Source organism: Oncorhynchus gorbuscha, linkage group LG05 (assembly GCF_021184085.1).
Source record: "Oncorhynchus gorbuscha isolate QuinsamMale2020 ecotype Even-year linkage group LG05, OgorEven_v1.0, whole genome shotgun sequence".
NCBI lineage: Eukaryota > Metazoa > Chordata > Actinopteri > Salmoniformes > Salmonidae > Oncorhynchus > Oncorhynchus gorbuscha.
This window is the reverse complement of record NC_060177.1, coordinates 69376706-69389468: the sequence shown is the minus strand read 5'-3', so window position 1 is coordinate 69389468 and position 12763 is coordinate 69376706. Positions and strand designations below refer to the sequence as shown.

The window sequence follows — 12763 nt, the reverse complement described above, 5'->3', positions numbered from 1 at the left end:
CCCTCCCTCTCAGTCTACGCATTCCCTCCCTCTCAGTCTACGCATTCCCTCCCTCTCAGTCTACGCATTCCCTCCCTCTCAGTCTACGCATTCCCTCCCTCTCAGTCTACGCATTCCCTCCCTCTCAGTCTACGCATTCCCTCCCTCTCAGTCTACGCATTCCCTCCCTCTGTCTACGCATTCCCTCCCTCTGTCTACGCATTCCCTCCCTCTCTGTCTACGCATTCCCTCCCTCTCTGTCTACGCATTCCCTCCCTCTCTGTCTACGCATTCCCTCCCTCTCTGTCTACGCATTCCCTCCCTCTGTCTACGCATTCCCTCCCTCTGTCTACGCATTCCCTCCCTCTGCTGAAGGAGAAAAGAAAAAGAGCCGTCAGCTTTTTCATCTCAATCTGCAGCTTTTGTTCTTGTGTCCTCAGGCTAGCTTCACCCTCCCTTTAGAGAGCTGGAGAGGAATGTCTTCATTTTACATTGAGAGAGCGAACGAGAGAGAAAGAGAGGGTGGGGAGAAAGAGAGAGAAAGTGTGTGTGTGAGATGTTGTTTACACAGTGTAAAATGTAAATGATTGTGTATGGCATGCCTGCACAGCTCTCTGCTTGCTCATGCACCAGTCTTAAACTCTGAGACACTAAAGTGTAATTCAGAGTCCACAAACGCAGAGCCGCTATAGTCCGGCGGCCCATTGTGACATAGCTATGCGGCTGAGACCACCGTCCATGGGGGATGCACGGCGGGGGATGCACGGCGGGGGATGCACGGCGGGGGATGCACGGCGCACAGTGGGGGGCGCACAGTGGGGGATGCACGGCGGGGGATGCACGGCGGGGGATGCACAGTGGGGGACGCACAGTGGGGGATGCACAGCGGGGGATTCACAGCCGACCGCTCACCTCCCCAAAATTCCAAACCAACGCAGATCTGCGTGCCCGTCCTGTATTAATTTGAATGTGTTGACATTTGGAGAAGTTGCTTGAGCTGCACTGAGAATTTCAAATGTAAAAAAAAAGCCAACAGTTCAATTTTGTAGAACACTACTGTGCGGACGTGTACACGTTTTGGACTCAAATCATTACTGCCACTACAAATGGTATGTTTCAAAGTTTTGATAGTAATTTCTCTCTCTCTCCTCTCTCTGTAGTTTGGCCTTGTTGGATTACATGTGTTCCTGTGGGAGAACCAATCCAGAAGCAGTAGCTAACGTTCCTAAAGCAACCCACTCTGACGGACAGCCACTCTCTGCAAACCTATTGGCTAGCTGCCGCCGCTCTTTGGATCTTGACTGGTTCTGGCGGGAGTGTGGATGGAGTCGAGGGATCTGGTTAGCTCAGCCCGACCTAAGGAGGCGGAATTAGGAGGTGGAAGGGCTGAGCCTGAAGAGCAAGAACCGGAAAGGGCGGGTCTGGGGCCTGCGTCGCGGTGTGATGAGGTCATTGGTGATGTGATGGGTGAGCGCTGGGGGTCCCATGGAGAAGGGGAGGGGCTAGAGGAGCAGGAGTTCTCCATTAAAGAAGCCAGCTTCCAGGAGGGGAGTCTGAAGCTGAAGATCCAAACCACCAAACGCACCAAGAAGCCCCCCAAGAGTCTGGAGAACTACATCTGTCCCCCGGAGATCCGGATGACCATCAGGCCCCCCTCAGGGGAGGGCCGGGGGGGCCGGCTAGGGGGCCGTGCAGTGCAGGACAAGGGACCCCCTAGGAAGAGGGTAAGGATGCCTTTTAGATACGTTACTGGTATGAATACACTGTTGCTAATGTAGCTTTAAATGATGCTGAAGCATTTTGAAATGTTAGTCAGCAGTTTAGATCTGATTGTTTGGTTGTGTTGCCCAAAGAGATGATCAGTAGGGAGGTAACAATTCACGGATACGCATCAAATGTTTAAGATGTTCAAATGTTTAAGATGCAAGTGCATCGGTCCAAGGGAATCCAGACCAATCCAAATGAAGCGTGCATCGGTAAGGAAACAGACTCAAACGTTACTAATCTCAAATTCACAGATGTTTTTAATCTTTTTTTTTCTGCCTTATTCTGAAAATACCTTATCTGTTGTGACTGAGTTGATGCATCCTCTCCTTCAGGATTTCAAACGTTTATGCATATAACTGTGTATTACATTGATCTACAAATCAGATAATAACTGTGCACTGTGCGGGAGACACAGCTGCTCGCGCCAACGAGAGGTAGGGCTACCCTATCCCTGTTCTAATATACGTAGGCTACATCAGCGCGGCAACTTCAGCATTCAGATGTTTGTAAAAGAGCTTTGGCAATATTAAATTACTCCCACTCCATCCACTTACTGAGTTGTTAGATAGTCAGAACACAAGTAGACCTCTTGACCTTTTCCACATTTTGTTACGTTACAGCCTTATTTTAAAATGGAGGAAATAAAACATTTTCCTCAGCAATCTACACACAATACCCCATAATGACAAAGTAAAAACAGTTTTTTTTATTTTGCAAATTCATAAAAATATAAAACAATACCTTATTTACAGAAGTATTCAGACTCTTTGCTATGAGATTTGAAATTGAGCTCAAGTGCATCCTGTTTCCATTGATCATCCTTGATGTTTCTACAACTTGATTGGAGTGGCAAATTCAATTGATTGGACATGATTTGGAAAGGCACACACCTGTCTATATAAGATCCCACAGTTGCCAGTGCATGTCAAAGCAAAAACCAAGCCATGAGGTGGAAGGAATTGTCCGTAGGGCTGTGAGACAGGATTGTGTCGAGGGGAAGGGTACCAGAACATTTCTGCAGCATTGAAGGTCCCCAAGAACACCAAGACTCTTCATAGAGCTGGCTGCCCGGCCAAACTGAGCAATCGGGGGAGAAGGGTCTTGGTCAGGAAGGTGACCAAGAACCCGATAGTCACTCTGACAGAGCTCTAGAGTTCCTCTGTGGAGATGGAATAATCTTCCAGAAAGACAGCCATTTCTGCAGCACTCCACCAATCAGGCCTTTATGGTAGAGTAGCCAGACAGAAACACTCCTCAGTAAAAGGCACGTGACGGCCCACTTGGAGTTTGCCAAAAGGCACCTAAAGACTCAAACCATGAGAAGCAAGATGCTGTGGGGATGTTTTTCAGTTGCAGGGACTGGGAGACTAGTCAAGATTGAGAGAAAGATGAACAGAGCAAAGTACAGAGAGGTCCTTGATGAAAACCTTCTCCAGAGCGCATAGGACTTCAGATTTGGGCCAACGTACACCTTCCAACAGGACTACGACCCTAAGCACACAGCTAATGAGTGGCTTCGGGAAAAATCTCTAAACGTTCTTGAATGGCCTGGACTTGAACCCGGTCTAACATCTCTGGAGAGACCTGAAAATAGCAGTGTAGCGACGCTCCCCATCTAACCTGACAGAGCTTGAGAGGATCTGCAGAGTTGAATGGGAGAAACTTCCCAAATACAGGAGTGCCAAGCTTGTAGCGTCATACCCAAGAAGACTAAAGTACTGAATAAAGGATCTGAATACTTATGTAAATGTGATATTTCTGTTTTTTTTATTTTGTATAAATTTGCCAACATTTCTAAAAACCTGTTTTTGCTTTGTCATTATGGGGTATTGTGTGTAGATTGATGAGGGAGAAAAAAACAATTTTAATCAATTTTCTAATTCGGCTGTAACGTAATGTCACGGCTGGCTAGGGGTGTAGCGAGGAATCAGGCGCAGAGAGCAGAGAGGTCCAGGGGAAAAGTGCACTTTAATACGGCACCAAAATGAAATGCCCAACACGCAGGGAGCAAACACTGACCAACCCAAACCAACGGGTAACTAGGTCCAGAGCACTAACAACACCAACGATACAACGTGAACATCAAAATGAAATGCCCAACACGCAGGGAGCAAACACTGACCAACCCAAACCAACGGCTAACAAGGTCCAGAGCACTAACAACACCAACGATACAACGTGAACATCAAAATAATCCCGCACAACAAAGGGGCGGGTTCCATACGCTGAATAGGGAAGAACATCAAGCACACACACTAGGAACAGGTGTAACAAATGAGACAAAACTAACCCAAAAGAAAAGGGATCGGTGGTGGCTAGTAGGCCGGTGACGAAGACCGCCGAGCACCACCCGAACAGGCGGGGGAGCCAACTTCGGCGGGAGTCGTGACACGTAACAAAATGTGGAAAAAGTCAAAGCGTCTGAATATTTTCCGAAGTCACTGTATATTAAAAAAAACTACTAGAAGCCATCTGTAAATCAATGTGAACAGTTACTGTATGAAATATAGATCTTAAAGACTTCTTAAAAAAGTTTCTTATCTTCCAAATATACAGTTGTTGAACGATGACTCTTCACTTCACTGACTCTCAGTTCCCCAGAAACTTGTATGGTTGTCTGGACTGACCGCTGCAAAAAGAATGTTGGTGACCAGATGGAAACCTCCACAAAAGCTCACCATAACTCAATGTCTACAACATTTTCTGGATATCCTTTCACTAGAGCTCTCCAACGCTCGTGTGAACAGTGCCAAGGAAACAACAATGTCATTGTTACCAAAAGCACTGTCGAAAATTGTGTTTTAGCTGTGTAGGCTACCGGAGTGGACACAACTTACATCTTGCTGATTGCACATCTAACTGCTGATTGGGGCTTTTCGATTGCCAGGTTCAAACAGTCAGTGCATTCGGTCATTTTTACATGAACAGGTTAAATGTGTAATTTCATAAAAAGGACAGCAATCATTTTTGTGGGCCACACTGATTGGAACAGGAGAAGAGCTCAGTCCTCTTTAATTTTCCAAACGCTAAAAACCATTTGCTTTTGAGACAGGTGAAATCCAAAGCTGTTCTATTAATTGGCTATGTATGTCATAGCTAGTTTCTAAATATAAATATTGAAATATTACTAGCTCAAAACATTTTAATCTGCTATACAATGTTCCCTCTAAGCTGCGTGACTGTCACACAGAAGAAATATCAGCAATATGAACTTCACTTACATTTTTTTGAGTTTTCCCCATTAGTTACATTTCCCTTTACTGTGGGAGATGTGATCGAATCACTGCAATATTAGCCACTTTCAATATCACATACCGAAACAAAACGAGCTATGCAAGACTTAGTATGCAAAGCTAAGTATGCAATAGATTTTGTTGTTGGCAGAATGCTTTGAGGTAGGATTCTATTACATTGACAGGCACGACTGAGGCCCATACGCTACACAGACCGGTGCGTCATAACCAATCAGAGCTGCAGTAGGCCTATATGCAAATAGATCATTGCCATATTTGAGGTCTGTGCCATTCACTTTGAACTGGACTGTTTTTACAGCATGAGTAGTCGTGAGTAGATGCGCTTGTTTTAAGATCAAAGCGAGAGCAACATGTAGTGACGTGTTCATTTGTTCATATCCTTTACTAGTTAGAGAGTTATTAGCCCCGTTATAGATCATTTGTTGTCAGCAATGGGGAAGTGATTGCTTACTAAATTTCTAGACATCTTTGAAAAGTGAGTCAGACACTTTTTTTTTTTTGTCTTTTGAGAAGGGCTTGAATAAGCTAAGTAGTCAATAGGCAGAAGGTAATGTAATTTGTCTGATTATCTGTAATAATGGTATGGTAATAATGATGCATTTTATTTTGTTAAGTAGTTTCTTGCATCAAACAACACAACAACCTTTTCAGTCACCTCCTTGTCTGAAGGGCAGGTGGATAAACAGTCACCTGCATGTGTTTTCAAAAGTCTCATGGAATGTAGGCCTATATTGAACATTAGTTGCTTCTGTAGGCTGAATGATAGAACAGCTATTTCCATGTTAAAATATTATGGGATGCATTTTCTCCATTGTTTTTGATGGTAGGCCACTGGTAGGTCTACATTTTGATCAAATATTCGCAGTAGCCTACTTGACTACTGTTAAAACTAACTTAAAGCGGGTAAAACCTCAAGTGTTCACAGTAAACGCTCGCCGGAAGGTACACAGAATTTTCACAACGTTCAAGTTTGTGCTCAGCAGACCTGAAATTTGACTCAGTTATGAAAAACATGGTATCGAATTGAACCTAATCACGCCGGTTCGTTCCACTAATCAAATCGTTTCGAACTAAAAGTCTCATTCCTGCATCGTATCGGAGCCCATGTATCTGGATGCTTATCAGATTGTGCTTGTAAGGAGAGATCCCATCCCTATTGATCTGATCACATTCTGATAGTTGTACTCTAAATGTCCTTTAAACGTTAGCTGTGTTGGATTGACTGTTTGAGGGTTTTCTTGTGTGATGAATTTGTCTCTCGTCTGCTGTTGCCTACAGCAACTGAGAAGGTAGGTTTATGTTGATGGATATGTTCCGATTGTACAGCTATTGTTATTTTATGTTTGATTTAACCAGGCAAGTCCGTTAAGAACAAATTCTTATTTACAATGACGGCCTCCTGTGGGGACAGGGGCTGGAATTAAAAATATAGGACAAAACACACATCATGACAAGATAGACAACACTACATAAAGAGAGACCTAAGGCATCAACACATGACAACACAGCATGGTAGCAACACAACATGACAACAACATGGTAACAGCACAAAACTTGGTACAAACATTATTGGGCACAGACGACAGCACGAAGGGAAAGCAGGTAGAGACAACAATACATCATGCAAAGCAGACACAACTGTCAGTAAGAGTGTCCATGATTGAGTCTTATTGTGGGTGTATATAGATGGATATATTCCGGGTTGACTGTCCATGTCTTAACACATTTCCATAGACTGAAAGTTTGAGGAGTGATTGATAGAATGACTAGTATTGCTGTTTAAATGAGATGCCATCACTCCACCCCCCTACAACACCACTTAATGGATTTTCTGACAGTGTGTGTATAAATACATTTTTGTGTGTGTGTGGCAGTGTCTTCTAGAGTCATTAACCTGTGTTGACTTGCTGTGTGCTCAGCTCTTCTCAGACACTATGCAGCTAGCTGTGTGCGTGTGTGTTCCTTTCATACACCCAGCACCTCACTGACTCTCTCTTTTCCCTGGAGAGCAGCCATCTTGTACCCAAGCATCTCATTATGTGCGCAGTATTGAGTGTGTGTGTGTACTAGTACAGAAGTGAATGGATCTTAGGTCATTGGTATATCTCCCTCTCTCTCAGCTCTCTCTCTGTAGCTCCTTTGCTTCATTGGCTACAATACATAAGGTCAAAGTTTATATGTAATTGAAACCGGTCATTCAGGGGCACACACCCACCCACACACCCACACACACACACACACACAGGCTGATCCTCAACACAGGGGCCCCACAAGGATGTGTACTCAGCCCTCTTCTGTACTCCCTGTTCACCCATGACTACATGGCCACACACGCCTCCAACTCAATCATCAAGTTTGCAGACGACACAACCGTAGTAGGCCCGATTACCAACAATGACAAGACAGCCTACAGTGAGGGCGAGGGCTCTGGCAGAGTGGTGCCAGGAAAATAACCTCTCCCACAACATCAACAAAACAAAGGAGCTGATCATGGACTTCAGGAAAAAGCAGAGGGTGCATGCCCCTATCCACATCGACTGGTACCGATTGGAGAAGTTGGAAAGCTTCAAGTTCCTCGGCGTACACATCACTGACTATCTGAAATAGTCCACCCACACAGGCAGTGTGTTGGAGAAGGTGCAACAGTGCCTCAACTGAAGAAACTTGGCTTGGCCCGTAAGACCCTCACAAACTTTTACAGATGCACAATTGAGAGCATCCCATCGAGCTGTATCACTGCCTGGTACAGCAACTGCACCCCCAGAAACCGCAGGGCTCTCCAGAGCATGGTGCTACACCAGCAATAACATCTGCTAAATATGTGTATGTAACCAATAACATTTAATTTTGAATAGAGCTGACATCAACCACTGACAGCTGGCCTCTGCTCTCCATTTGTGGTCACAGACCTCTCTCTCTCTCTGTCTCTCCTCTAATGAAATCAGCACGTGGCCTCTGCTGTCTCTAACCCTCCTCCTCTCTCACACAGCCACCTTTGGTGTCACTGTAGTGCTCTGTGTAATGTCTGTTCAGGTCCCTAGGGGAGTGTAGTGTTTGCAGTGTGTGTGTGTGTGTGTTTAGAGCAAACTTGCACTTTGACCCTCTGATCCAGAGACATCTCCCTCTCATCCTGTCTGTCTCTCTGCTAAAATTGGCAGTTGCTGCCGTGGTGTCAGGGACAGGAGTGAGCACTGACTGGGTTGCTTCACTGACTGGGTTGCAATGGGTTGTTGTCATCTTCTCCCCCTCTCTCCTTACCTCTAGTCTATCCCACTATTTCTCCCTTCCCTTCTCTCTCTTTTTCCTATTCTACTTTCTCCTCTATCCCTCCATTCAGCTATTAGCTATCATTGTAAAATAGACTGGTCCTGTGTGTGTGTGTAAGAGAGGCAGTCTGGGGCTGCCCTCTCTTTCTCTCTCCCTCCCTCTTTCTTTTCTTTCTTTCTTTCTCTCTCCAACCACCTCTCTCTGTCTTTATATATTTCCCTGTCTCTCTCTTTCATCTCTCTGTTGTGAAGTGGCAGATGGTGACAGAGAGTAGAGGAGAGGCCAGAACGTGAGCCATAGAGAGAGGGGGGAGATGGGCATATGGAGAACCTGGTTAAGAGGCCCCTTCAGGGCGGGAGGTGTGTATGAGGGGGAGGGTAGGGGGGAGCAGAAAGAGAATTACTATCAGATTCACAGTGCACAGTAAGTGATGTGGTGTATGTTCTGTCACACAAATCAGTAAATAGTGTGTGTGTTACTAGTAGAAGATGAATGTGTGTGTTCTGGTATAATGAACCTTGGGTCAACCCCTGCATCACTCTCCCTGACACATTCAGTTAGCAGTCCAACACACACACACACACACACACACACACACACACACACACACACAGAGCCGGGATTGTGGTCAGAGTGTGTGTGCCAGATTTAGCTGTTAATCCATCTCACTATCTGTGGACAGAGATAAGGAGAAGCTGTTAAAGCAGTTCAGTCTGTCTTTGTGTGTGTCTCTCTCTCTCACTCCTTATGTGTGTGTGTGTCTCTCTCTCACTCTCTCCCCTTGTGTGTGTGTATTTTGAGTGCCTAAGTGTGTCCTGGCTTTGGACATAAGTGTTTATCTCACCTCAGCAGCCTCTATGCTTGGTGGTCCCCTGAGCTGTGTGGGGGGTGTGTCTGTGTGGGGGGTGTGTCTGTGTGGTGGGTGTGTGTGTGGTGAGTGTGTCTGTGTGAGTGTGGGTGTGTCTGTGTGAGTGTGTCTGTGTGGTGTGTGTCTGTGTGCGTGTGTCTGTGTGGTGTGTGTCTGTGTGGGTGTGTATCTGTGTGGTGTGTGTCTGTGTGGGTGTGTGTCTGTGTGGGTGTGTATCTGTGTGGTGTGCCTTTTTGATGTGTGAATTTATCCCAGGAATGGGTGGCGGTTGGTGACCTGAGGGACTTGATGAGTTCATAAAAGCTGTGTGTGTTACTTAATTAAGACATGTAAATGAGCTGTTGGCTGTACCCTGGGCAGTATTTTTCAGTATGTCTTTTATCAAGTTAAATCATATTTTATTGGTCACACCCATGTTTAGCAAACCTGTCAATTCTGTGGGTGACTGGTCTACTGGCCGGTCTATTCATGTGTTCTAGCCTGTAGACCAGGGTTCCAACTGTAGGCGGTCATTTTATTTGTCCCCCCCCCAAGTTCTGACCAAATAAAATATGCATTTGAAGTCGGTAGTTTACATACACTTAGGTTGGACTCATTAAAACTTGTTTTTCAACCACTCCACTAATGTATTGTTAACAAACTATAGTTTTGTCAAGTCGGTTAGGACATCTACTTTGTGCATGACACAAGTCATTTTTCCAACAAATGTTTACAGACAGATTATTTCACTTATCATTCACTGTATCACAATTCCAGTGGGTCAGAAGTTTACATACACTAAGTTGACTGTGCCTTTTAAACAGCTTGGACAATTCCAGAAAATTATATCATGGCGTTCGAAGCTTCTGATAGTCTAATTGACATAAGTCAATTGGAGGTGTACCTGTGGATGTATTTCAAGCCTACCTTCAAACTCAGTGCCTCTTTGCTTGACATCATGGGAAAATCAAAAGAAATCAGCCAAGACCTCAGAAAGAAATTGTAGACCTCCACAAGTCTGGTTCATCCTTGGGAGCAATTTTCAAATGCCTGAAAATAACACGTTCATCTGTACAAACAATAGTATGCAAGTATAAACACCATGGGACCATGCAGCCGCCATACCGCTCAGGAAGGAGACGCGTTCTGTCTCCTAGAGATGAGCATACTTTTGTGCGAAAAGTGCAAATAAATCCCAGATCAACAGCAAAGGACCTTGTGAAGATGATGGAGGAAACGGGTACAAAAGTATCTATATCCACAGTAAAACGAGTCCTATATCGACATAACCTGAAAGGGCGCTCAGCAAAGAAGAAGCCATTGCTCCAAATCCGTCATAAAAAAGCCAGACTACGGTTTGCAACTGCACATGGGGACAAAAATCGTACTTTTTGAAGAAATGTCCTCTGGTCTGATGAAACAAAAATAGAACTGTTTGCCCATAATGACCATTGTTATGTTTGGAGGATAAAGGGGGAGGCTTGCAAGCTGCAGAACACCATCCCACCCGTGAAGCACGGGGGTGGCAGCATCATGTTGTGGGGGTGCTTTGCTGCAGGATGGACTGGTGCACTTCACAAAATAGATGACATCATGAGGAGGAAAATGATGTGAATGTATTGAGACATCTCAAGCCAAAGTCAGGAAGTTAAAGACTGGTCGCAAATTGGTCTTCCAAATAGACAATGACCCCAAGCATACTTCCAAAGTTGTGGCAAAATGGCTTAAGGACAACAAAGTCAAGGTATTGGAGTGTCAATCACAAAGCCCTGACCTCAATCCCATAGGAAATTTGTGGGCAGAACTGAAACAGGGTGAGTGAGCAAGGAGTCCTACAAACATGACTCATTTACAGCAGCTCTGTCAGGAGGAATGGGCCAAAATTCACCCAACTTATTGTGGGAAGCCTGTGGAAGGCTACCCTAAATGTTTGACCCAAGTTTAACAATTTAAAGGCAATTCTAACAAATACTAATTAAGTGTATGTAAACTTCTGACCCACTGGGAATATGATGAAAGAAATAAAAGCTTAAGTAAATCATTCTCTACTACTATTCTGATAGGATCGCCACTTTATTTTAAGAATGTGAACTAACTGACCCAAGACAGGGAATTTCTACTAGGATTAAATGTCAGGAATGGTGAAAAACAGAGTTTAAATGTATTTGGCTAAGGTGTATGTAAACTTCTTTCTTCAACAGTAAATGTTTTGATGTTTGACACCAGCAAATCAGCTCCAAGTGATTTTAATGTTGGAAATCTGTTCCAAAGTATTCCCACACATAAGAGAGATACTTTTGTATATATACTGTATGTGGACACCCCTTCAAATTAGTTGATTCGGTTATTTCAGCTATACCCGTTGCTGACAGATCAAGCACACAGCCATGCAATCTCCATAGACAAACATCAGCAGTAGAATGACCTTAATGAAGAGCTCAGTAACTTTCAATGTGGCATCGTCATAGGATGCCACATTTCCAACATGTAATTTTGTCAAATTTCTGCCCTGCTAGAGCTGCCCTGGTCAACTGTAAGTGTTGTTACTGGGATGTGGAAATGACTAGAGCAACTACGGCTCAGCTGCAAAGTGGTAGGCCACACGAGCTCACAGAACAAGACCACTGAGTGCTGAAGCGCGTATTGTGTAAAATCGTCTGTCCTCGGTTGCAACACTCACAACCAAGTTACAGACTGCCACTGGAAGCAATGTCAGCACAATAAATGTTTGTTGGGAGCTTCATGAAATGGGTTTCAATGGCCGAGCAGCCGAACACAAGCCTAAGATCACCATGCGCAATGCCAAGCATCGGCTCTAGTGGTGTAAAGCTTGCTGCCATTAGACTCTGGAAATGTGTTCTCTGGAGTGATGAATCACTCCTCACCATCTGGCAGTTCGACAGACGAATCTAGGTTTGGCGGATTTCCCTAAAATGCTACCTGCCCCAATGAAAAGTGGCAACTGTAAAGTTTGGTGGAGGAATAATGGTCTGGGGCTGTTTTTCATGGTTTGGGCTAGGCCCTTTAATTCCAGTGAAGGGATATGGCATTCTTGATGATTCTGTGCTTTCAACCTTGTGGCAACAGTTTGGGAAAGGCCTTTTCCTGTTTCCGCATGAGAATGCCCCCATGCATAAATTGAAGTCCATACAGAAATGGTTTGTTTTGCGATCGGTGTGCAATAACTTTATTGGCCTGCACAGAGCCCTGACCTCAAACCCATCAAACATCTTTGGGATGAATTGGAACACTGCGAGCCAGGTCTAGTCACCCAACATCAGTGCCCGACTTCACTAATGCTCTTATGGCTGAATGGAAGCAAGTCCCCGCAGCAATGTTCCAGCATATATTGGAAAGCCTTCCAAGAACAATGGAGGCTGTTATAACAGCAAAGGGGGTACCAACTCAATATTAATGGACATAATTTTGGTTGTAATGAGATGTTGGAAGAGCAGGTGTCCACATACTTTTGATCACGTAGTGTATGTAATTATATACAAATGTAAGCAGAGGTTGAAATTATTATGTTTAAGTCAAATGTTATATCTGTTTGTCCTTCTTGTGGTCAATTTGCGATTGACAAATTATTTGTAATTAGGTTCCAGCCCCTTACCATCCGCTCAAGAAAGAATTGGCCCGCAGCTGAATC

At 44.6% G+C, this 12763-nt stretch overlaps 1 protein-coding gene across 1 annotated transcript in view; it reads left to right on the top strand.

Moving 5' to 3' along the window:
- Positions 1–12763, top strand: part of LOC124034922 (SET-binding protein-like) — a 128748-nt gene that overhangs the window by 13484 nt on the left and 102501 nt on the right. The window contains exon 2 of the mRNA XM_046348318.1: positions 1140–1703. Coding sequence (XP_046204274.1) covers positions 1302–1703 — 402 coding nt within the window. The 5' untranslated portion in view covers positions 1140–1301. The remainder of the gene's footprint in view (positions 1–1139; positions 1704–12763) is intronic.